The 26,374-nt window shown below is 40.0% G+C and overlaps 1 protein-coding gene across 3 annotated transcripts; it reads right to left on the bottom strand.

Annotated features, from left to right (window-relative positions):
- Positions 1-1,695: 1,695 nt before the first annotated feature.
- RNF32 (ring finger protein 32) lies at positions 1,696-21,937 on the bottom strand. Of its 3 annotated transcripts, none has more exons than XM_083467173.1 (9): positions 21,804-21,937; positions 18,389-18,469; positions 17,572-17,842; positions 14,932-15,074; positions 14,005-14,037; positions 12,705-12,829; positions 11,388-11,496; positions 4,966-5,133; positions 1,696-2,152 (listed from the first exon to the last, which is right to left on the bottom strand). In XM_083467173.1, exons 2-9 carry the CDS (start codon positions 18,407-18,409, stop codon positions 1,913-1,915), a joined length of 1,110 nt encoding a protein of 369 aa, XP_083323299.1. In that variant the 5' UTR covers positions 18,410-18,469; positions 21,804-21,937; the 3' UTR covers positions 1,696-1,912. The 3 variants fall into 3 exon arrangements, with proteins under 3 accessions (XP_083323299.1, XP_083323300.1, XP_083323301.1); XM_083467174.1 differs by having other exon boundaries at positions 21,850-21,936; XM_083467175.1 differs by having other exon boundaries at positions 21,491-21,817.
- Between the last annotated feature and the right edge of the window lie 4,437 nt (positions 21,938-26,374).

The raw sequence follows: 26,374 nt of genomic DNA, 5'->3' as shown, positions 1-26,374 counted from the left end.
AAGAAAGCTCTGGAAGACTAGGAGTGCTGGCTCCTCTCCTCACTCCTGTACAATACCTTTTTGATGCATAGTATAAGGAGGTGCTGGGTGGCGCTGTGGGTTAAACCAGAGAGCCTAGGACTTGCCGATCAGAAGGTCAGCGGTTCGAATCCCCGCGACGGATGGAGCTCCCGTTGCTCGGTCCCTGCTCCTGCCAACCTAGCAGTTCGAAAGCACGTCAAAGTGCAAGTAGATAAATAGGTACCGCTCCGGCGGGAAGGTAAACGGCGTTTCCGTGCACTGCTCTGGTTCGCCAGAAGCGGCTTAGTCATGCTGGCCACATGACCCAGAAGCTGTATGCCGGCTCCCTCGGCCAATAAAGCGAGATGAGCACCGCAACCCCAGAGTCATCCACGACTGGACCTAGTGGTCAGGGGTCCCTTTACCCTTTACCTATAAGGAGGTAAAACCAGTGTATTCCTACTTAGTTCCTTTCTGACTAACCTCTTGTGTACAGAGGTTCCTTCTTGAGTAGTCAGAAAGGAACTAAGCAGAAAGACACTGGTTCTATCTCCAAGTGAGTTGGAATTCTGTTCTAGCATTTCCTCATTGCCTTTGTACTGGTGCTGTCTTTTCTAGTCCCAGTCTCTAGCCTGTTGTCATACTCACATCACGGTGAGTGTAGGGAATAAAATTCTTTTGAGTATATTTGGCTTGTGCCTCACTCACCTGGGCAAGGAGCACATGCTCAAATCTTGCAAGTATTGCCAGAAATGAAAGAGAAAAAAAAGCTTGCTGGCTTCATACAAAGCATTTCTAAGCTACTGAGAACTACCTCAATTGTCTCTTTACTTGCTTGCCTCCTATTCCCATCTCTTGGTGAGCTTGTTATTCTTCCCATTTGGGACTCCGTAGAACCCACAAACAAAAGTTACCTTCCTGTTAACTCCTTCAAGTGGCTATCCTGTGGATAAACACAGCCATGCTTTAACCTTGTGAGTTCTTTTATATTTTGTTAAAAGCTGCCCAGAGTGGCTGGGGCAACCCATCAGATGGGTAGGGTACAAGTAATATAATATTATTTCTGTTTTGTGAGGAACTGACTTTATGGGAGAGAAAAGCTCTCTTCAGGGATTAGGATGATGGTTCTGTAATGTGACTGCCTGCAATGTGGAACAATGGGAATGACTCGTGAAGAGCAATTGCAGCAGGGAGGTTTCTTGTATGTTTTAGAACCCTGTTCTAAAAATAGGAATGGTGATGAGATGGAGCTCGCATGTATTTACATCCGACTCTAGTGAAACGCATGAAATGACCCCCTAGGTTGCTTACAGATTTGAGGGTTTGAGCCTTTCTTCCCAGTTTCAGTGCTTACTCCTTGGCAGGAATTGAAACCTCTCTCCTGCTTGGGAGTCTGTGAGGGACAAGATTGAACATGGTGGCCTAGTTGCTACTGCTACCACACTTGCAATGTCCTCTGCCTTCAGTCTCTGGTTTCGAGAAACTGGATGAAAGGGGTGTAAATCAATGGCTATGTTTTAATTAAGGCCTGGTAAATCCTTCCCCCATAAATCTGACATCTCTTCCACCCCTTTCCCGATTATGGGAAAATACGCTGTATCCAATACTATAAAAGCCCATCCCACTCTGAATTGCCAGAAGGCCAGTGACAGCAATCTTTTTTTATTGACATAAACATATGCACAAAGGAAAAACTTGTGTGGCAGCTCTTGCTGAAAATGGCAAGTAATTCATATATATACTTGAAATACATTAATATTTCTATAATACACATTCAACGAAGGCCTACTCAAAGTGGACCCATTAAAATTTAATGACTTAAATTTCAATGGGTCTGTTCCAAGGAATATGGCCAGCATTGGATACAACCCAATGCCTTTTTTTAGTTACCTTGAACAATTATATTAAAACATTAGTTAAGTATTTTCTTCTGATAATGGGAGCGGCATAAAGGACATATGGGTCTTTCTCCCAAGGAGAAGTCTTCAAATGCTTGAACACAAGTACTATGAAACATGTGTGAACAGGAGAGCAGAACGGTCTTGCTGGAGCATGATGGGTAGCTGGCTTGGGCAATTCCATCCTGCAGGTGAGTGGGGTAGATGAGCGGCATAATGCAAATTGGGCAGTCAACTATGTCTTGCCGGAATGCCTGAAACAAAGAAAATGGTAAGCATAGAAAATACTGAACTGACTTAATAGCAACATGTTGTATTCATACACACAAAAAGTCCAAAAGAACGTGTGTGGGGGGGGAATGGCTTTGGAATCATCATTTTTGCAACAGCTCTTAAGCTGATAGAACAGTTGAAACTGGAATTATACTAGACTACACCAACTTTTGCAGCACTAAAGTTAGTCATTTCTGGTCAAATAAAAAAATACTCAAAATGTTTCACTGATGAAAGATGGAGAAAATAAATATTTAAATGTAGGAAAGAGTTCTAGTGGGTTTGTAGGGTAGAGCAATATCTGTTTTTCAACATCACGATGCAGCATCAGCTAAATATCATGATAAAATGTAGGGAAGTAGATTTAATAAAAATAAATAAACTGCCATAGAATATATTAATATATTTTCAACTTATTTAAGAGTAGTTTAAGTGATTTACTAGTCAAGTTGCATCTGCTTCCCTACTCAGAGGTCTAAGTGGAATCCATGCATGCATAAACCCAACTTCGACGTTCCTGGGAGTAAGTCTCAATGAATTCAGTAGGGCTTGCTTGTGAGCACTCATTTGCTTGCATTGCTTACAGACACAGTCCCCATCATTCTCACATAGTACCTAACCTCCCATTTCAGCATAAGGCAGGCAGCTAAATCTTCTCCCCTCCATCCCCCTCCACAGAAGGGCTCCCCCAAAACCCCCATACTACCAATCTCTACCTTTTTATTAAAGAGAGGGAGGGAGGGCAAGCAAGCAAAGACTGTCTCCTTTAAATCAATTTTAAAAATCTTCCTTTTTAATATGGAGGAAAGCTATTTAGGGGAAACCAACAACATAAACACCACCAGAAAATAAAAATGAAAACTCTACCCCCTCTTTTTTTCCACCAGTGGGGGGTGAGTGTGAGGGAAGAAAGAAGAGCTTTCCAGTTCTTTTTTTACATTCTGTCTACTTTGCTGCTGAATCTTTGATTGTCTAGCCTGGGGGGGGGGGTGTTCCTCCTGGACTGTTAGCAGGCTCTGCATAATTAGCAGACCTCTTGGGCGAGAGCAGGAAGTTAGGCTTAAAGAGTTGGTTTGTGTGTTTGCAAGGGGTTACCAACAGCCAGCCACTCTCCTTATTTCTCAGTGAGGTTGAGTGAGAACAAAGCAGAGAGAGATGGTGTGGAAGATACTGGTTAAGCTTAAAGAGTTCGCTGGTTTGTGTGAGGGGTTTGGAGGGAGTGAAGAGTGAGAGAGCAAACAAAGCAGGAGAGCTGATGCCTGCAAAGTATCAGCTGAGCTACCCTCTGCGTAGCTGTCAAGTCTCCACCTTTTGTTCTCGGTATATTGCCTTGTTGAAACACTTATCACGATGTCATTTCAATACCACTATTTGAGATTGCAATTTATTGCACAGCCCTAGTGGGTTGTGACTTAAGAACGGGTAAAGAATCTCTGGTCCACAAGCCTAATTTCTGCATTTATAAAAGTATTTCTGTACCATCATATAAAATATCATCGTGGTGCTCAACTATAAAATATAAAACACATTTAAAAACAATCCTTAAAGTGACTCGCTAATCAAATTAATCAGCTGCAAATACCTGTAGGCATAATAAGGTCTAAAGTCACAAGCAACAATACCTGTCGAATCTCTGCTGGAAAGTGTTCCATAGCATGGTAGCAGTGACACAAAATACCCAATTTTTAGCAGAGACTGGTTGAGCCTCTGAAACATGGACAGCAACTACCGTATTGGTCTGAATATAAGCCTCACACCCCCCCCCCCCATTTCTGACCATGAAAAGTTAAAACGTGGCTTAAATTCACGACCTTACAAAAATTGGCTTTTATGATATCGCTGCTGAAATAGACATATGGTAAAACAGAACAGGTGTGAGTGCCCACAGAATTTTAAGGGAGCAGCTTATATTCGGGTATTGTCTTTTCCCCCGCCCCCACCCGATTTTTAAAGGCGTGGCTTATATTCGGGTGCAGCTTATATTCAGGCCAATACGGTAACTGCTCCTCGAGATGATCTCTCTGATCAAGCTGGGGTATAAGGGTTCAAGAGGTCCTTAAGGTACGTTCATGCCTCTGAATTTGGCCCATTCTGAGCGCACATACTTATCTGTCAACTGACCTAATATGATCACAGATATCTCCTTATTTCCAAGTTTTGGTGCTAAGCACTACAGCTCTTAAAATCGGAGATTAGCCTGAACTTGTTCCTGGCGTGAAATCTGAATTGCCTGACCATATGATGTATAAGATGGATAGCTCTCTCAAAAGAGTTCTGATCAAGTTCTGATCAAGCCCTGGCACTGAAAATGGTTCCCTGAACTTGCTCAATGGGTTAGATCACTAAGATGCCAACAATGAACAGGATGAAGGGTTAATGCAACAAATCAGGTAACTACGCTTTGTGCTGGACAGGTGGTAGAACTCTAAGGTAGATTATGTTAAAGCTTCAAGGACAAGTTGGCATTGGCAACCACCAATAGCTGGCTTTGCTGTCTGAACAGGGCACACTGATAATTCTGTGTGCACCGGTGTATAGTAGAAGCAGTTTTGGACTTGGATCAGAAAAAGTAGTCCACCACTTGTGTTCAACTCCTAAGCTCACAGAAAGTAGCCCAGCCAGCCAATCCTCCCTCATGGGAGTAGCACATGCACACCACTGGAAAAGGGAGGACAAAGATGTAAATAATAGGTACAGAAAAGGCTGCTACCAGTCAATTAACACAAAGCACAGGAGGCAGAGTCCGTCTTTTAGCTAGATTGAGGTAATACACATTTTTGTCTCTGAAACCAACCTGCATCTGTATCTTTTCCCATTCAACTTCATCTATGCCTGGGCCCAACTTCTTGTCTAGCTGCTGAAACACGTTTTGACTTTCAGCTACATTAGAATCAATCTCGGAGAAGAGTTCGTCTATGCGGGTATCATATGAATTCAATAATCGTTGGCAGATCTCTGAAAACTGAACGGTAAGACAAAGATTTTACTCCCATTGTAATAGGTTGCAAGCAGATATGAAGAGTATATGAGGTATCAGTGCCAGGGTTGCCTCCATTGCAGGGAGTTAAGACACACCCTTCTGGCTTAAATAATGAATCCTATTCCCAATGCACATTACTAGCTTTGTATCTGCTTCTCACCCAGAATGTGGGGCCACAATCCAGAAGGTGCTCTCCATCAGGATTAGGACCCTTTGCCTGTTTTCTACCTAAAACTGCCCCTGGCTATTTGACAGTGAATGAAGCTTCCTAAATATTTTTATTTATTTATTTTATTTATTCAATTTCTATACTGCCCTTCATCTGAGGATCATAGGGCAGTTTTCTTCCTGTCACTAAGACCAAAGTCAATGTTTGCAATTAATCTATTTTTATTTATGAAACATCCCAAAGTGTTCAGCAATAAAAACATCTAAGAAAACAGTTTCAAATGTGATACTGGTGAAAAATCTATAGTTAAAAGGCTTGTTGAAAAAGGAAGATCTTCAACAGACACCAAAAATATAAATTTGTAATGTAAAATAAAATTTGGGGGATCCTAATGTTTTCCTTTCTGGACTGAATAGAGCGTTCCCACGTCTCCTTCACCCCGGCACTTCCCCTCCTGGGGGCTTGGGAACTTTTGGGAATGGTTTGTGATATGGTGTTGTGAGCTGGAAACAGAAGGAGAGGTGGCAGAAACCACCCCTTTCACTTTACATGAATGGATAAGCAACTTAGGATCCAAGCAGTTACATGTTTTCTTCAAAGGAAAGGTAGTTAATTAATGAATAAAAGGAAAATATCCTGTTAAAAAACCGGGATATCTTTATTTCCCAGAAAAGCTGTTTGGAAAAGAATGCTATATTTAAGAAATTAATTTTGTATCTACTTCGTGACCTCTTTGCCCTTTAACTTGAACAATATGACAAAGTGGAGGCCTTCTAAATATTTTTATCAATATGTAAAGCACCATCAGTCACAAGTTTTAGGCAACGCCCAAGAACAAGATTAAATTAAAGATGCACACAAAAGCATTGAGGTGAACTTTGTCCACCCAAGGGGAACCCTTTTAAAGCAATCCATCTTTATGTCAGCAAATTGCTTACTAATGTGTTGACTTTAAAGTAAAATGAAAAGACTGGAATTTACAGCATATCAATGAATCAGTTGATAAGCTTTTACTGGTTTAAAATCCTCATAGCCTTGCTGCCTGGAGCCACATCAAGTTAGCAACAGAATGTTTGCCATCTCTATGTGATAAAGGAAGTCAAATGGCTAAACAAACTCATGGACCATTATGCTGTTTGGTGAGATTTAAATTAAAATCTTTGGGAAGAAGTCACATGGTGGGGAAGGAGGATACTAGAACAAGCTGCACTGTTTTACAAATAATATACCTAGCTTCTTAAACAATTGTCTGCATTTTTAGCTAAGTTTAAGATAATGCAATGCATTTGAAAAGATTTAATTACAGCAATAAAATATCTTACTTCAATTAGATGACATATACAAGCAGAGTTCTAGATAAGGATCAAAGAAATTCACTACCAAGCACATTGAATTCTAGGCAACACTTCACTCTGTGTATACATTGGTGTTAAAAATTAGCATAGCTTGGTTGCAGTAACCTTTTGCAACCCCTTTGATGTTTATTAGTAAAATCTTGAATGGATTAATAAAAAGGCTACTGTGCCACAGTCAGACAAATAAAATACATTCTACTTAGCAGTGACATTTTAAACAGAAGGTCTGACTGTAGAATTTCTTTACCAGTACAATACGTGATCCTTCTTTTGTGTGTTACTGCCAAAGGAAGTCAATATATATTTTAATACATTTTACTCAGCCATCTTTTTGTAGCATTTTTAACTGAACTGTGTGGTTCTTTAACTTTTGAAAAGGTAAGACTTCCATGTTAAAATGCTTCTTTGCGATCTAGAAACACCAGTTTTGGAGGATCACAGGGTGACATTACAATCTTATGCATGTTTGCTCAAAACTAAGGCCTGCAAAGATTGACTTCTAGGTAAATGTGCAGAGGACTGCAGACTAAGTGCCTTAAGAAACTGATATTTACAGTGCAATCCTATATGTTTACTCAGAATTAAGCCCCACTGATTTGGATGGGACTTACTTCTCATGTAAGTGTACTGGATAGCTTTGAACCTACAGTGATTAATAGCGTGCAGAATCAGCCATAACTTTCACTTGCTAGTAAAATACTACAGTGTTTTTTGTATATATCTAAAGGAAATCTGTGTGCATCTTCCTGGGTGCTTGAATTATAAATGATAAAACATACGAATAAACCAAGTTTCTCTTTAACTATGAAAGCCATCTTGTTGTTTCTGCAGACTTTGTTTTTTATCTTCAAAGTTGCTGAATCTATCAGTAGGTACTTGTAGATAAGTAATGTGAGCAACACAGATGATGTTGATAAGGACACATGCTCTTGATTTGTGTCATTCTTTTGGTCCTGCATGAATGTATCCAACAATGGCAAAATAAATAATAATAATAATAATAATAATAATAATAATAATAATAATAATAATAATAATTTATTATTTGTACCCCGCCCATCTGGGCTTCCCCAGCCACTCTAGGTGGCTTCCAAAAAATATATATTAAAATCCTCTAATACATCAAACATTAAAAGCTTCCCTAAACAGGGCTGCCTTCAGATGTCTTCTAAAAGTTTGGTAGTTATTTTTCTCTTTGACATCTGGTGGGAGGGCATTCCACAGGGTGGGTGCCACTACCAAGAAGGCCCTCTGCCTGGTTGCCTGTAACTTGGCTTCTCACAGTGAGGGAACCGCCAGAAGGCCCTCGGCGCTGTATCTCAGTGTCCGGGTAGAACGATGGGGGTGGAGACACTCCTTTAGGTATACTGGACCGAGGCCGTTTAGGGCTTTAAAGGTCAACACCAATACTTTGAATTGTGCTTGGAAACGTACTGGGAGCCAATGTAGGTATTTTAAGACCGGTGTTGTGTGGTCTCGGCGGCTGCTCCCAGTCACCAGTCTAGCTGCCGCATTCTGGATTAGTTGTAGATTCCGGGTCACCTTCAAAGGTAGCCCCACGTAGAGCGCATTGCAGTAGTCCAAGCGGGAGATAACCAGAGCATGCACCACTCTGGCAAGACAGTCCGCAGGCAGATAGGGTCTCAGCCTGCGTACCAGATGGAGCTGGTAAACAGCTGCCCTGGACACAGATTTAACCTGTGCCTTCATGGACAGCTGCGAGTCCAAAATGACTCCCAGGCTGCGCACCTGGTCCTTCAGGGGCACAGTTACCCCATTCAGGATCATCATGATTTCATGGAACAGATTAAGTGGTAAGGAACTGGGAGGGGCTGGTTGGCAGGAGGCAGTACCTGTGTTTCAATTATTGTATCTTTGCATAAGTAGCAGATATATGAACAAGTCTTGTGTCCCCAAATACAGCCACTTCACTCCTCCACTTTTGTGAGCAAGCAAACATACCAGGAAGTCATCAGTTAATTATTGTTTCTCTATCCATGTTCTATATCACTTTCAAATCAGAAAACTACAGTTAACTGCTTTGGAAAAAGCCAAAATATGAAGCCAACTTCAAAATGCAGCTTGATATCCTAGCTTGCTCTAAAGCCATTAACTATAGATTTTCTGACAGAAAGGAAAATATAATTTACCAATGACTTTCTGGTATGCTTGCTTGTTGACACAAAGAGAGAAGAGCATAAGGGGGCACAAGGCTTGTTCATAGCTTTGAGACATATTGTATAGTGGAAAGGGGGGTTCAAATCCCTTAAATATATAAATATTAAATGTATTAATAATATATAAAGAGCTAAGTTTATTACACCAATTGCCCATGTGACCATTATATCCATACCTAACTGGATAAAGTTCATACTGGTGCAAGCAGCTATGGCCCTATATTTTTCCATCCTTATATTTTTCAGGACCAAGTTGAATGCCCATGAGACCTTGAAGTGTACACATATTAAAAAGTATATTTCACGTGAACAACGAGGCTGGATAACTGTGAAAAGTAGTGTGGAATCTCTGATTCAAAAGTGGAGGGCAGTACATGATTAGGAACAATGGTTTTCCATAAGGAGAACTGAATGCGAATGTGTTATTTTCTGCAGACAAGGATGACTGGTTATTACTACCTATCGGTCCATCAAACCTAGCAAGTTGAATGGATGGAGCAAACTGAGTTGCAGGTGTTTCTTACCCCACTCCTGGCATAGCATTAAGTCCATGAGAAAAGAACTGCTCAAGGACAGTGTGTAGACCACATTGAGGGTATAAAATACTGTCCTGCATTCTGGTCCTTTTAATAAGACTAGGTATTAGAGCAGGCCTCCCCCCCCCAAGGGGCTCATGGATCAACTGCAGTTCCTTCCATGGCTATTTGCAACTTCCTGAGAACTTCCTGGCAATGCAGAGAGAGGAGGAAGAATGTGTACTAGGACTGAGGAAAAAATAGAGACTAAGAAAAACGAATTAAAGAGTTAACAATTACAATGTAACACCATTAATATAATGATGCTGCCTCTTATATACAAGTCATCCGAGTGGTTTTAGTAGTGTGCCCCTGTGTTAGAAAGAAGCAGCAAGGGTATGGCAACTAAGGAAGAGTTGGTATGGTTGATCAGATTTTTTAAAATAATGAAAACAGAAGAAAATCTGTAGAAGGAAAAGGCAAAGTTTGCTTTATGGAGGGTCTGAGGGGCCTGAACACCTATTGCCATGTTTTTGTTGAAATTAATATGAAGGTTTCCTTGTATGTGAGCTGTGTAGTTCAGTATTTCTCAGCCAGGAGGCATCCCATCTCCAGGGGCGTATGAAGATATTCTGTGTGTGGGTGTATTTCCAAAAAATATGTACAATATAAGTAAAAAACTGAACATCATGCAATTTCCATCCATTTGAACATTAAAATAAAATAATTAGGGAAGTTGGGTTTGAAGTTAGTGGTGGGATTTCTGTATTAGCTAAAATGGGGCATCAGTTAAAACAGGTTGAGAAGCACTGCTCTAGATCATGGCCAGCGACTATGATTATGCAAGCTGTGGCTCAGCCAACTCTTCTTTATATTTAGATTTCTACTTTTAATTCCATAAGTGCATATTTTCAAGTTGTACAGATTGCATTTTAAGATTAAGACTGAAGCTTGATTAACATGTTACGTTTTGATGTGATAAAGTCACCTTGAGGTGATTTCCCCATATCAGTTTTGAGAGGCAAATATATTGTTTAAATATGCCCTCACATGGTGAGAGCTAGTAATTACTGTGACACAGTAAAGCATTGAAGCAATTTTTTTAACTAGGTGTGGGAAGATTCAAACCACGCATCTTAGATTGTAACTGATGTAGTAAAGTCAACTCAGAGTGATTTTGCTGCATTGAAAAGCAACATGATTGAACCTGAAAGGTCAGAAAGACAGAGAGCATGATGGGTGAGAGGACATGGCTTCTTATTGTCATAATCATTATTTCCTTTTGTTAGAATATACATATGCTCTTAATATCTGCAACTACTTTGTGTCTCTAACACTGGAATGACCGCTGTTGTTATTCTACATAGAAGCGATATCCATAAAAATAGATAATATGTGAATGATTTTGGGGAACTGAATCATATCATTAGAAGGGCATTGAATATGGTTTATGTATCAAACATGACTTGGTCTAACAATTAATCCTTTGAGAATATAATAAGAAAATTACCCAAAACTACAAAGTGTAAGATTCCCGCAGAACTAAGAATAACTATTTTAAATCATTTGAAAAACATTTTTGTTTTCAGCTATTGAAGTATGAAAGGCATTTGAAATTATTCCACATGGTAGTGTCCCCAACATCTGTGTAGTGGACTGCTACACAAAGTGGAGACCTTTCTTCTCACTATCCCATAGTTAAAAGTCTAAACTAAAACTGAGATTAAATCAGAAGCACTGTAGCTATCCAGCTCTTCCACCATGTACTATATAGGAGAAAAAACAAAAGAACACCTACCTGCAAGCTTGACTAAACATAAAATGCATGCAGAAGAGAATCTCCAGGAAAAACCCAGAGTCATTATATACTTTTTAAACATTATCAAGGTGTATTAGGTTTCTGCTGTATAAAGTATTAACTTATAAATAAATGCTGGCCTTGTTTTGTTTTTATAGCACTATAATTTGAGGTTGAGGAATCTGGGGAACATTGTGAAGAATTAAAAAATGCTACACATACCTTTTCTTCAAAGAATTTTTTTCTTAATTTGGCATCTTTTGGAGGCACTGTTTTTCTTAGCTTTTTATACCATTTCCTAACAATATGCCCCCGCCAAAAAGCTTGAATTCTGTAGCAAGAAAAGATACAGATTAAAACACCCAGATTAAAACACCCAGAATGAAGGCTATAAATAGGGCTTTGCGAGCTTTGGTGGCTCCTATCTTGGGACTAACAAATAGGATGAAAAAAGAGCTCATTTCTGTCAGTGGTGGCTACTTTAGAGGAATGGCTCTCTATTAAATGGAGCCAAAACTGCTAAGCACATTTATGTGGCCACCATGCATCCAGAATGCTTTTGCACCACTTATTGTTTTTCGTCTTCCACCACTACTGTAACATGACAGGCTCTCCTACAGCAGCAAAACATAACCCTTGACTGCGAGCTCCTGACTAGACACTTCCATTTTTTACTATTTCACACCAATTACTGCTACTACAAGTTAGAAAGATTTTCTATAAGTAGAAAATTATGGTCTTTCTTTTACAGTGGTGCCTCGCAAGACGAAAAGAATTCGTTCCGCGAGTCTTTTCGTCTTGCGATGTTTTTCGTCGTGCGAAGCACGGTCCGTCGCAACTGCACCTCTTCAAGCGGCTTTAAGAAAAAAGCGCAAGACGTTTTCGTCCTGCGAAGCAAGCCCATAGGGAAATTCGTCTAGCGAAGCAACGCAAAACCGAAAAACCCTTTCGTCTAGCGAGTTTTTCGTCTTGCGAGGCATTCGTCTTGCGGGGCACCACTGTATCTTTAAAATCTTGCTAGCAGGTCATTTGGTTTCGAATACATCTACCATCAAAAGCAGTGGTGTCCAAACTTTTTTCAAAGAGGGCCAGATTTGATGAAGTGAAGGGCCGTGGGGGCCGACCAAAGTTGTTGCGCTTTTTTTAGGATTGAAGTTGTTGAGCTTTTTAAATTTCTAGTAGTTTCGTAGTAACTACTGTTCCACTGCGCCAGTAGAGGCACTTGCATGAACCACATGGTGGTCTGGAATGAGCCTGGAAAATGATCACACATTTTCTGAGCAAAATCAACCTTAACTTAGTATCTGCCTCAAAGTGAAAATTTGCATAGAAGCTTTGCATCTCTGCTTAAATAAGAGATGATTAAATTGTAAAAATTAAATGTTAACCATTAAAATGTAAATAAAAAAGGTTAAAGTATCATTCTCTAGCTTTGGTATAACACTGCACCCATCACTGTGTAGTGTCTTCTGTGTATGCAGATCTTCCAATAAATGTTTCTCAGTGAAAACAGTTTTGTCATTTGCCAGTCATCCTTACCTTGTAGCACACTTTATTTTATATAGGCGTGCTCCATCATGAATTACTCGGGTCTGATACTGGATCTTTCTACACATTGGACAGGTCTTTTTACCTGCAAATCTTTCAAAAGCTTTCAGGCATGCCTAGAAAAATAACATTCAGTTTTACCTTTAAATCTGCTTGAAATGTGTTTCCCTCACCACCCCACCATCTTCATACATATGAGTTTGTGGGTACAATTTATGCAAAGCTTGCACAGGAACTAGCAGCAGGGGAAAGCGAATGTACGTGATGCTAAAATTCTGGAAATGTGTTATTTCAAAGTAATGGAATTGGAATGCGGAGAGGAGTTTCTACAATTCCTGATCTGTTTCTGTTCTTCCTATACTTCCATGTTGTCTAGGCACTTTTTGCCATCCTTATTAGAGCACTACTCAGACTGCCAATTCCAGATTTACTTTAATAAACAGTGTTGGCTCTTTAAAGAGGAATATCAGAATATTAATAAAATAGTATATGTAATAAAATAAAATAACTATGAAGCAGCTAGAGTAAATAAAGAGCCATGCATAGTTAAATGTTGCAAATTGTTTATTCTTATACGCAGTTAAATCTTGCACATTGTTGATTCTGATACACTTAAATGGAATGCAACCCTAGGTCCACTGACATAACTAGAACCTCAAGAGTGCATAACTACATGCAATTGTGGTACGTTTGCCTTTATATATATGAATGATAACATTTCACAATAAGATAAAGGACACTGATCCATCTCGCATGTAAAGCTAAGCCAAACCAAACCATGGCTTAGTGTGCTCTCTTGGAGATCACAATTACTTTGTTCATTCTTCAATCCTACCATGGAGAACTAAGCCATGGTTTAATTCAGCACATCATCTGAACCTGGGCTCATGGTTTATCTTGCTTCAGACAAGCTATGCTCTGTAAACCAAGATAGGTTCATGATTTACAACATGCCATTGTTGTGCTGAGGAGACAAATCATGAGTCTGGGTTTGGGCAACACACTAGGTTGAACTGCAGCTAAGCTTACAGCAGTAGCAGCAGGAACAGAGGAGGAGCAAAACAGCCAGAATCTTTTCTCCAGCAGTTCATGTATTCCTGCTAAACCATGGCTTGGCTTAGTGTTACAAGAAAGAGCAACCATCTCAAAACAGTATATCCTCAAATTATTTCAACTTGTGAATCTTAGAAACAAAAGCCTGACTTCAACACTTTAAATTCACATTAGTTCTACAATGTACAAGACTGCTTTGATGCACATTTCACTTTTAATAAACGTATGGTTTACTTACTTTGTGAAACACATGAGAACATGACAGCAACACCTGTTAGGGGAGAATAAAAACATCTTGTGAAACTTAAAAGTTCAAAAAATATATACTACTCTTGGTATAACTAGTGAAAATTGCCAATGGCATGTCAGATAAATAGCTTTCATTGAAGAAATAGAATATTTAGGGCTCAATCACAATTTGTAATTATTTATCTAGCAAAATTTACATTAACCATTTTGGGGAATTGGCCAGAATAACAATCTGCAACTTCAGATCAAGAACAAAAAGTTGCAGTAACTACTTTGAAAAATTGTTTCCTAACCTATATTGGCTTTCCCTTTCTTAAAAGCGTGATTGCAAGCAATTAAGAAATTCTACCTTAGTACAATCAAAATTCCTAAAAATGATCATGAACTCTGCTCAGGAAATGGTGTGGTGGTGATAATAATAAAAACTACTTCTTCTTCTTCTTCTTCTTGACTATAATAAATAAACTTAAGGATCTTCTTCTAAAGTTTTTCAACTCCTGTGGCCTGCTTCTCTCCCCCCCTCCCGGTTTACAAAAATGGTGCAACTTTGAGCTATTTCACAAGGCCTAGACCTGAGCTATTTATAGTAGCTACACAAGGTACTCTGTATTAAAAAGCATGTTCCAGCTCTTAGTTGACAGAAGACTTCTTGGGGAAGAGGAATTCAATGATTGCTCAGGAGTAGCAAACTATTCCATTCTCTCAGAAACGTTGGGAAGTGACGTTGGGAAGTTTCCTATGCCCAACCTTCAGCATACATTCTATCAACACACATTGATACAAAAAGACTCTGTGCAGTGGCAAAATGATATAATTTAAGTTTTGCTATCCTCTCCCAGTGCTTTGACTGTGATTCCAGTCCATATTTCAACATATTCATGGGATAGCTGACTTAATGCTAAGACAGACAAAATACCTGTGGCTGAAGTGCAAATTCTTCTCTGCATATGGCGCAAGGTTGAACTGAATCTCCTTGTTTTATGGATCGTTGTTTCACATGCTCCCATTCCTCAATGGTTAGTGGCATGGCAGGAGGTTCCACCAACCCAAGTTGCTGAGCTATAGACACAAAATATGAGCAAATATGGAAAGCTTTCCTCCTTCTGTGTACACAAACATCCATCCATCTACCATGCCAGCACAGGTTTGAAAATAATGGCTTCGATGAAAGTAACAGAATAATAGGCAATCAGTGAATTAAACTTTATTTGTCCCTTTTAAAAATGGAATTCTGTTGGACAGCGTTCTTTCAGACAGTGTGCAGGCTGGCTTTAGTCCCACAAGAAACCACCAAAAATTAATGCTTTTTGCATGTGCACATATTAAATTTATTACTAATCTGAATATTAAAATCTACATTTAAATGAAAAATTAATTGATTTGTTTTATGAACCCTTAAGTCTCACTTATTCAGAGTGGCAGATGTGCCATCTGAAAGCAGCACTATAGTTTTTTCAGGCAAGCAAAACCTCTGACAACTCTTCAACTGAAGTTACTGAGAGAATATGTGCAGTGCAGGGTGCCAACAAACAAAATCCTGAATCAAAAATAGATGGTCAGAACATCTTAGTTTGTAGACTTCAGATCCCATCCCTGTATGTATATTTGTATTTACCTACAATAGCACGGAAACCATTCCATGTTATGACTCACAGAAAGTGCATTGAACAATTAAACAAATGCAGACTGATCAACTGATTGTAAATTTCTTGGAATTTGGAGGCTTATTTGTTTGAACCAGCAGAAGGTGTGATTCACCCTTCCACCTAGTATCTTGGTCATCAAGCCAGTTCAATGAAGTGTTCTTTGAAGGCAGTTATTAATCCTTTTTGCAGTTCTGAAAGATGTAGCAGGCTTTAATGTTTCTGAGAAATCCTTTGTCATATATGAATTGACTTTCCTCGTATATTGCACAATAGCGGCAGCAAGCCCAGTTTGGGCCTATACAGTATGACTGCGCCAGAGATTTGTGTGCATGTCCAAATCTGGATCCCTCCCAATTCTGATGGCTTTTTATTTGCATGGGCATTTGCTATGCAGCTTAAAGGTGGGGTGCAAGTGCTTTAAATACACAAACAAATGTAAGATGCTTTTAAAAAAATGCAGTTGAGATATTAGCAGAAAGAAAGCTGCAGAAGAGGTCCAAGATGTAGGATGATGTACGGAAACCAAGATCTTAACAATTTTTGGCAGGGTTGAACTATGAAGTCCCTTTGCCCAGAGAGTTATGTGATTGCATACCTACATATCTTAATGAGCTTCCAGTTGCAGACTTCTAAACATACCTGTAAGTATCTAATGTGCTTGCAGGATTAGAGTGTTAAACCTCTGGAAATGCTTGAGTCACATTTTTTAAGTGCCGGGGGAAGGGATTGAAAGGGAAAGAAAGGCTAAATGCTTTTCTATTATTGGGTTAATAAGAGTGTGCTAGAAACTTTAGGAGTCAGGAAAGTGTAGACATTTGAGCTGGGCAGGCCTTCCTGATTGCCAGATAATATAACATGTTATCTCATGGCAATATTATGTGTTGCCTGTGCAACTCCTGTTTCCTGAGGCAGGATTCTAAGCTTCTGCATCCATGTGTTTTTATTATGAGACACGTCTGCTTCTTGATTTGAAGTGTTTAACTACAGGCATTATTCATGGGTTTGCCCTAAAATCATTATGAAAACATAACTTGTAAAGTTTTGAGCAAGGGGTAGATAAAGGTTAAGTAAAAGTTTTATGCCCAGACTAGTAACTGCCTTTTAAAAAAGCAATAGTTGCCCAAGTGCTTATCCCACCTGCAGTAATAATGCAACTCTAGATGGTGCTAATACAGTTTAATTGCACTTTATTTTCAGTTCACTGATATCAAGAACTCTCTTTCAAAAAGTTATTTATTCTGGAAGGATTGTCTTTTGCTATTCTTTATCACAGTGGCAATTTACATATATGGGTGAGGAGGAAACAATACATTCTTTTAAAGACATTGCCCCTTAACCCAAAGCCAGAGCTACTATTTTAAAGGATGAAGTCACACAGTATATTATGCATGCAAGTAAGTAAGTAAGTAAGTAAGTAAGTAAGTAAGTCCTAGCCTTCGTGAGATACCTCTTTGTGTTAGCAAACATAATGAGTGAACACAATTATCAAAGATATAGTCAGCACCTTATGCGGTTTCCCCCCTCAACCACTGTAATTTATTACATTTCAACTGAAGGTAATCATAGCCATATCAGTTCACAAATAAGGTTTTCACATCCTTACCAATTTATTTATTTTTTACTCTAAGTCTTGAAATGAATTAGCCTTGGTCTTTAAAAGTTTCCTTCTACTTATCATATTTAGAACCTCCATGTTCAGAGACAGTATTTTCTCTGAATAGTAGATGCTTAGGCAAACCAGGTCAGGCTATATTTGTGCCCTGCTCATAAGCTTCCAAACAGTGCAGACTACATGGGTCTACTTGTAAGGACAAGTAGGACTCTTCTTCTGCTTTGTTGCAATATGGAAAAAAATACTTATTATAATTTAATTAATATTCTTTCAAATAACACATTGTAACATAATTTACCTAACGTGAGAGGCTGAGGACAAGGATCAAGAACATACTCCTTTTCTGGATCTTCATTTTTTTGTTGGTGCCTGCTTGTTTTCTTTAGTCCAGTATCAACTACTGCTCTGACTGTCTCCTTCTTCACAGGTTTGTATGAATTCTTTTTACTCTGTGTCTTTGACTTAAAAGGATCTGCTAATGAAAGATTCTGCACCTGAAGATTATGTAAAATGTGATCTTGTAATGCCACGGCGGTAAGTGCTACAGAGTCTCGTTTGGAGGAACTCCCCTAAATAAAGTTTCATAATTATTATTATAAATTACTTCTGTATGTGTACGTTATGTACTGCATATTAAACAACAAAAGAAATTCAGCCCTTAGCCAATGATGGTTTTTCACTTGACAGAGGCTTTATACTCTTACAACTCCCATGCTTGAAGTCTTACTAATATACAATTACCATAATATGAAACATAAGATTGATGTTTGACACATCCTAACTTTTACTTATATAAAGGCAAAAGAAATCTTTGATTTATCATTTATATTAAATAAAATAGCAGCAATTTTTAAACTTTTAATTACTGAACCCATAATTATTATGTGCAATAAACTCATTATGAACTATAAAAGTTTGACATGCCTAAACATATTTTGTTTCGATGTAATTAAAAACCAAACCTTAGGCTACTCTTGCCTTCCAAAGCAACTACACATTAAAAAAACCCCATGTCAGTAGATAATATTCTACATACATCAAATGGGCCTATTTATAATACCTTATTGTAAAAGTTACAATTTTTAGCATGTTTTACAACCATACAATTCATGCACCTTGCTATACTTTGTTTGCATCTTGGAACTGGAGGCAATGATGATTTCGTTATCTTCAGTATGGAAGGATGCTTCACTGATCTAAACATTTGATAGAACAGTCTGTCAAAACTGTGTCCTAAAACAACAAATACAAACACTAGAGAAGTAACTGGAATGATAACCCAAAATATAATGTGTATACAATGGCACATGTTGAAGTTGCTCTATGAGACAGGTGGGGCCAGTCTATTATGCCATGAGTCAGTTTCAGCATCACAGCTGAATGCTATAAAACAGGCATGCCTATTTCTGGTGACATATGTGGTGAACAAAAAGTATTCAGAATATATCTGGAAGAGCTGACCTCTCAAAGACTTAAGTGAGCTCTTATAAAATACATTTCTCAGTTCTTCAATTGTTCCAACAGTTTCCATGTCACAGGTTTAACGTTATTTTTCATTGTTGCTTGACCATCCTAGATGGTTGACCAAAACCTGAAGCTAGGTGCTTTCTTCTAAAATGTTTCAAATAGTCTACATTTTCTATTACATAAAAAACAATTTATTAACTTAAGATTTCCTTTTGACTTCTTCTTTAATAATATTCAAAGCATGACTGACTAGATGAGCTACTAGTTCCTTTATTCTTCCACAATATAAAAAGCTTCTTTCTCGGTCATCTTCTGTTTCTAATTGTCTCCCAGTACTACCTCTACACTCACTTATGGTATCTTCTTATTAATCAGAAACCTTGGCCTGCCCATTTGCTAATCTTTGCTGTAACCAAAAATCTTACTTTTTTTTTGCAAATTATCTGTAAATATGCACCACATTACTATCTTAAGGATATAATTCCAAGCATAGTTACTTGAAGTAATTATTACTTTAAATCAACAGGACGTGCTCCAAAGCATGGACAGGACTGAGCAGCAACATTTAATTAGACAAAATCTAGTAAAAGATAATTGCAACTAAATCCCTTTGAAAGCAACGGGATGTGAGTTTGTTGTAACTAAGCTAAGCATCATTTCTTTTAGGGGGACTTCAGAACAGACTGTTAGTGGATTGTGTGATTGCGTCCATTGTGGTTTTCCCTCTACTGGCACCCAACACCCCATAACACTGTGCTTTATTTATGATTCCTACTTTGATCACCCCCTCCACTTCTCTTTATATACAACCTCTTAATCGTATGTACACATAAGATGCATTAACAAGAATTCAATTTTATCCTGATTTTTTAAAAGCTCAAGTACAATGCAGCTCTCCTCCAACTGTCACTAAACTGACCAACAAAAATATTGTCTGGCAGGTAACTAGTATTGCATTGTGCACCTGCCAGACTGGCTGGGCCAGGCTATGTTCAGATGAATGCTGGGAAGCCAATGGCCTTCTAAATATTGGTGTACTCTCACTCCCACTATCCTCACTCTAAAAGGCCTATAGTCAGGGAAAATGAGAATTGCAGTCCACAACATCTGTAGGGCAATAGGTTTCCGAGCTGTGCTCTATACTACGTCTACCTGTTCATATTTTTCATCACAGCCCTTTAATCTACATCTTCCTACTAAGCCTAAATAAGGACATCTGAAATGGATGTGTAATCTTCCTTTGCTATCTCCCTCTTCTATAGCAAACTTTGGAATACAGTATGTAACTTCCTTGGTGCAGGGGACTCTTCATTTTACTATGATACCAAATAAAAGTTTGATTTGCTTTTTATAAAACTGATACTTTCTCTGGGTTCCTCACTTGGATACCATAATGCCAGAAGGTTTTGCACACTCCTCCCAACTTTTCCATCTTTTAAAAATTTAAAATTAAATTTAAATGTTTTTACTCACTGATCCCATTGGTCCCCGGCTCTAACACTGTGGTGCTAAAAGGTTTATTTTTTTAAAACCAAGTCCTCTAGAATCTCTCCATTTAAAAAAAGGTCACTGTGATGCCAATCTGTGTTGTGAACTGTAGCTCTAAATTTGTCCTTTTCAAAATAAATCAAGAATTGGCCCTGTGCATTTTGACACACAGCCTCTGGAGTGCTGACCATAGGTGCAAAAGGTTATCCACCCCTGGTTTAACAGCTGGTTGTTTTAAATCAGGGCTCCCTCTGGTTGTTGTTAGAATTCAACGCCAACCAACTTTCAAAAAATAATGTTTTTACTGATCATTCTCACAGGTCCCTTGCTGTGATTCCAAAACGTGAGTCTCACCCCTGATTTGTTATCTCGTCATTTTTAATCAGGGATCTCTCTAGGTGTAGTTGGACACCACCTCAGCTAATGGTGAGGGGAGTTGCAATGCCCTTATAAAATGTGTTTTTTGGGGAGGGGGGCCTAAACTGGCTTGGTTTTTATTTTTATTATGTATTTTGTGGTTTTATATCTTGATTTTATTCTGTGAACTGCCCCAAGACCCACAGGTAAAGGGTGGTATATAAATTCAATAAATAAAAATAGAGGGCTACATATTTTCGCATCCCAATTTAAAATTATTGTAAAGCACTCTGAGCACGAATCGCATAGCATAAATGAAACAGAAAAACTTTACAAAGAGTCCAGTGGTGTCATAGGAGCAAACTCCTAGGGGTCGAGGGCCCTTTGCCCCCCCCCCCATAAATTGAGGGGCCCCTCCCCCTCCCAAAGTTGATGGGCATTGCCTTTCGAATGGTTTGTGCATGCATCGTGTCAAGTGATCGAATATGCAGGGCAGGGCTTAACTGCCCCCCGCAATACTGTATTTTATTCAAGTTGGCACCCCTGAGCTGTTAGTTAAGACCATGGGTAGGCAAACTAAGGCCCAGGGGCCGAATCCAGCCAAACTGCCTTCTTGATCCGGCCCATGGTCAGGCCAGGAATCAGCATGTTTTTACATGAGTAGAATGTGTGCTTTTATTTAAAATGCATCTCTGGGTTATTTATGGGGCATAGGAATTTGTTCACCCCCCCCTTCAAAATATAGTCCGGCCCCCCACAAGGTCTGAGGGACAGTGGACCGGCCCCCTGCTGAAAAAGTTCGCTGACCCCTGGTTAAGAGTGTCTAATCAGGGCAAGGGAGACTGTTTCAAACTTCCACCATCGGCCAAGCAGCTCACTGATGGTGACCAATCCGCCGAAATTACCTCACAGGCTTTTCGTTAGGATAGTGGGGAAAGAGGACGACGTGCGCTGCTTGAAGCATCTTGGAAGAAAGGCGAGATGTTGGTTTTATTTCATTTAACGAATTTTTACCCCGCTCTTCAGAAAAGGGTGGAGGGAAGGCTCCAGAGCGGCTTACAAACGGCTAAAGAAAAGTCCCTGCCCTCAAGACTTTTGCTACATAAAAGGGAAAAGGGTTAAGAGGGAGGAGGAAACCAGAAAACTCTTGGATATGAATGATGTAATAAACAGATTAACAGTAGTTGCCCCCGCTCCAGATTTCCCCCCTCAGCTTGCCTGCCTCCCGCGACGTTTCTCTCCCTCGCCCCTCCAACACACCGACCTGGTCAACCGCTCTTTTTCCCCCCCTCAGGCTCGGCCACGCGCCGGTTGCTAAGCGACCAGGCTCGCCCAAACAGACAGTGTGCCCGCGCGCGCGCCCACCGGCGACGGAGACTGTTGAGCGCGAGCGAGAGAGATTCGTTGTGATTGGAGGTTTCAGCGCGCGCGCGCGAGAGAGAGAAAGACTGAACGAACGTCTGCGGCGCGCGGGAGAAGACGCAAAGCGGCGACGAAGAGGGAAGGCGCAGGCGCATACGCACCTCTGGCGGTGGGCGGCTCAGGTGGATCCGGCGCGTGGTTTACAGTGAACGCTGCTGCTGCTGCTGATTTTGTGAAGAGCCCGCAGTAGAACGTGTTTCGCTTGGAGACCCCTCATTCTCCTAGTTAGGAGTAGCCAGTAGTGAGCACCTGCTTTGTAGACGCTCCCTATTTCTGTTTCCTTACCAAAGTAAGCATTTTAAGGAACATAGGAACCTGCCTTATACTGAGGCTGTATGCACGCGCATCCCTCCAGGACCCCGTGGAGAGTCTTTGTTTTTGCTATGTAGTTTACCCACAGTCGAGAGGTATAACACATATTTTTTTGCCCCTGAAAAGCGCTTCTTGGAAAACTGATTTCATTCCGAAAATAAAACCTCATTGCAGACTGATTCTGTCTTATTCTGCAGTGGGTCCTCTCAAAAGTCTACACTGACTGGCTGTGACATCCTTCAGGGTTTTCAACTGGGGTCTCTTGGTTTGAACCTGGGACTTTTTGCATGCAAAGCAGGTCCCCTGCCATTGAGTTTTGGCACGTCAAGGTAAAGGGACCATTAGTCCAGTCATGACCAACTCGGGTTGCGGCGCTCATCTCGCTTTATTGGCCGAGGGAGCCGGCGTACAGCTTCCGGGTCATGTGGCCAGCATGACTAAGCCGCTTCTGGTGAACCAGAGCAAGGCACGGAAAAGCCATTTACCTTCCCGCCAGAGTGGTACCTATTTATCTACGGTACTTGCACTTTGACATGTTTTCAAACTGCTAGGTTGGCAGGAGCAGGGACTGAGCAACAGGAGCTCACCCCGTTACGGAGATTCGAACCGCCAACCTTCTGATTGGCAAGTCCTAGGCTCTGTGGTTTAACCCACAGTGCCACCTGCGTCCCGGCACTTAAGACAATTTAATTTTACTCTATTTGATTAGGTTGTTCGCTGTGATAATTTGTATGCATTATATTTTCATTATTACTATTTAAAATTGTACTTTTGCTTTCTTTCTATTTTGTTACTTGCCATGAGAACATAGGTTGATGTTGAAAGTATGGGATATAAATTCAAATCAAACCTTGGTTGCTGCAGTAAGTGACCTGTGCCAAGGAAACAAAAAGCACACAAAGCACGTTATCCAAATGTGTATAGCGGTGTGAAAGAGAATAAAAATACAGTAACCAAAAGAGAGCATCACACTGGCTATCCCTGCTTTATATTCTTCCCTGCTCATGCACACAATCCCATATATCATTAGTGTGAAGATGTGCCCGTCATATGTTCCCTGGATCAAAGGGAGAGTTGGGTTGTGCTTGCAGGCCACACCCTTTGATACTCCTGGCTTGAGTGGCATGCCTGTGACAACTGAGCGTAGACATGCAACCCTGCTAGCAGACAGGGTTGTATTGCTGTGGCCAGCAATACAACAAGAGGGCCATGGCTGCAAGATTGGTATACATGTTGCAGATGGAACTTCAAAGCAGGGTTATTATGAAACTGTTACTTGCCTTATTCCAGTCTTCCTCAAACTCGGCCCTCTAGATGTTTTGAGACTACAATTCCCATCATCCCTGACCACTGATCCTGCTAGTTAGGGATCCTGGAGGGCCGAGTTTGAGGAAGCCTGCTATTCCTTTATGATTATGGAAACGTGTACAGATCAGCCTCTATTGAAATGAATGAGGAGCAGGAACAGTGTGTCTTGTTTTGCTGTTGGAGGCCCTGCTGTTGTTGCCATGCCTCCCAGCTTCAGCCATACTGCTTCTGTCACTGGTGGAGAAGCATTGCCGATTGCTGGTGAGATCTCACCGATTTCCAGGATAATCTTGTGCACTCCGCAAGATCTCATGCAATTCAGCAAGATGTTGTGCTGATGCCAGTGCAACTTCACCACCCACAGGGGTACCGACTCAGGATGTGCTGGCCCTGATGAGAAGCTTGACCCTGCAGGAATTATGTGCACATCAGGGTTCTGGGTCACATTCATGAGTATAAGCTATGTTTTCATTGCACTGCTCCCAACTGCACTATTTTGCAGTTCAATATCTAGCTTAGTGTAGGTATTCAAATAAGGCCTGATGTTATTTTAAACTGCGTTCAGGCTACTACTAACCAACCATTGTTGCAATATTTAGGTCAAATAAAATTGAGTCCAAAATTAGTGTGTTTGCATGGTTTATTTTGTGAGTCCTGAATTCCCATAGTTTGGGATTTCCTGATCATAGAATTTTGGCTTTGAAATCTAGGGCAGCATAGGTTCAAGGCTGTTGAGCTGCATCTAAATCAGAATAGGTATGCAAATACTACTGGTATTTGTATGTATTTTTCAACGTTTGTTTCATTATTGGGGGTTATTTTAGGTGTTTATGGTTATTTTATTTCCTGCAGTTGCAAGTATGTTACTGTATTGGCTCTAATAAACAAACTGTGCTAAAAGAAATACTTTCTGCTGATGGGAAGCTAATTATTTTCATTTTCTTAGTACACAATTTTGAAAAAATCCCGACATTGCAATTCCAGTTTAACTTTTGTCAGGCTAGTTATATTTTTGAAAGGGGCTCATTCCTTGAGCGTGAAGTAAACCTCTAGTTCATAGCATTTCAGGCTTTAGAATTAGGACTGAAAAGAGGGGATTCTTTCTCTTTGTTATTGAAAGCAATTTCTTGTTTGCTTTGCAATGTCAAACAAAGCATACTATTTGTCACTGTGGTTTGTATATGTAATATATATATATTTTAGATAGGCTTTTGACTTTGATCTGAAGTAAAGCGCACTGGTAGCAAAGATGACAGAAGTAACAAATCAGTGATGTCCGTTGTCACTCAGACAAACTCTTTAAGTCAATAAAGAGTTAGATTCTGAGGCTGAAAGCCATATGACTTGGGATGAGGCTTGTACATGCTTGTGAGAAAATGCAGACCTTTGCCTCCCTTGGTTCAGACAAAGGTGTGGGGAAATTTATTAGGGATTCAGTTCAGTGTGTGCAATCAAAAGGTGCCTCTTCTAGTCCAGAGACTGGCCTTTGCTTGCATTTCTAGACAAACAATCCTATTTAAAAGGCAGCACCAAGCTAGGCTTGGTGGCACGTAGCAGCTGCTTTATTAAAACTGTCATCACAGTAGATCTCAGGGCATGCTCTGAGCAATTCCAAAGTCGACTACTATGTTTTTAAAAACAACAGTACGAAGCATCTTAAAATTACTTTTCATGTGAGTTTTAAAATGAAAGCAAATGAGAAGTTTTCCCCAGTATGCTAATTGCCAGCAATCAAGGGTTGATTCCAAAACAGGCCTTTGCAGGAAGGCTGTCAAAGGCTAAAACCCTCCTACTCCCCACTGCATTTCGATTCTAGATAGACTCCTTGCATTGGCAATTGATGTTACACCTTATGTTACGCTTAAGGGCAAAGATATGAAATCAAATTATTATTATTAAAGATTTATTTATACCCCACACCCCATTTTCCCTGATGGGACTCAAGGCAGCTTACACTGAAAAATGAGAGCCACTAAAACAAAGAAAAAAGAATATATAGTTTGGCCCCCAGAGCTCTGGTGGGGAAGGGCTGGAGCACAGCTGCTTTGTATGTAGAAGGACACAGATTCAATTTTTGGGGAACAGGTCCATCAGCCTCTCCAGCTAGGGGTGGGAATGACCCCTGCCTGAAACACTTGAGACAATACTGAGCTAAAAGGAAGGCAGTCGTGTGTGTGTGTGTGTGTGTGTGTGTGTGTGTGTGTGTGTCTGTCTGTCTGTCTGTCTGTCTGTCTGTAAGTGTGGGGCAAATGGGCCTCTGAATGCCTTCTCTGCTGTCAAAGTCACAATGCTGTAGAAATTGAATGCTAACACATTTATTGTGGTACAAACGTTTGTAGACTGGAGCTTACTTCATCAGATGCATGAAGTATCCAGAGTTGGAAAGGAACATCTACACTGGATGTTGTTATAATAATAATTTATTCTTTATACCCTGCCCATCTGGCTGGGTGTGCAAATGATAGCAGAATGTCTTACAATTCTGTTGAAGCCAAACTGATCCACTCACAAATATCATTTGTGATAATACTTCCTTCCTATGCTAATTTAACACCTAAAGAGGAACAATTACATGCTGTAGTGGATAAAAAATACTCCCAGGCTTGACTAGACTGAACAGAATGGAAGTTGACAATAAATTATAGTGCAGTAGTGTAGTGTCATGCTGGACTCTGCTTTTGAAGGACATTTTCCCGTAGGGGGAAAAAGTGGTTGGATGGGTCACAGCTCCAATATCTATACTCCAT

This window comes from Podarcis liolepis (assembly GCF_965112155.1).
Source record: "Podarcis liolepis genome assembly, chromosome: 12".
Classification (NCBI taxonomy): Eukaryota; Metazoa; Chordata; class Lepidosauria; order Squamata; family Lacertidae; genus Podarcis; species Podarcis liolepis.
This window is presented reverse-complemented; position numbering and strand designations above follow the sequence as displayed.

Bases quoted from the DNA above. Each gene is read 5' to 3' on its own strand.
- RNF32 (XM_083467173.1), bottom strand. From the start codon at position 18,409: ATGCAAACAAAGTATAGCAAG. The intron at 12,830-14,004 runs GTAAGTAAACCA...TTATTTTTCTAG, and splicing joins GTTCTCATGTGTTTCACAAA to GCATGCCTGAAAGCTTTTGA. The intron at 5,134-11,387 runs GTATGTGTAGCA...CTTACCGTTCAG, and splicing joins AAAAATTCTTTGAAGAAAAG to TTTTCAGAGATCTGCCAACG.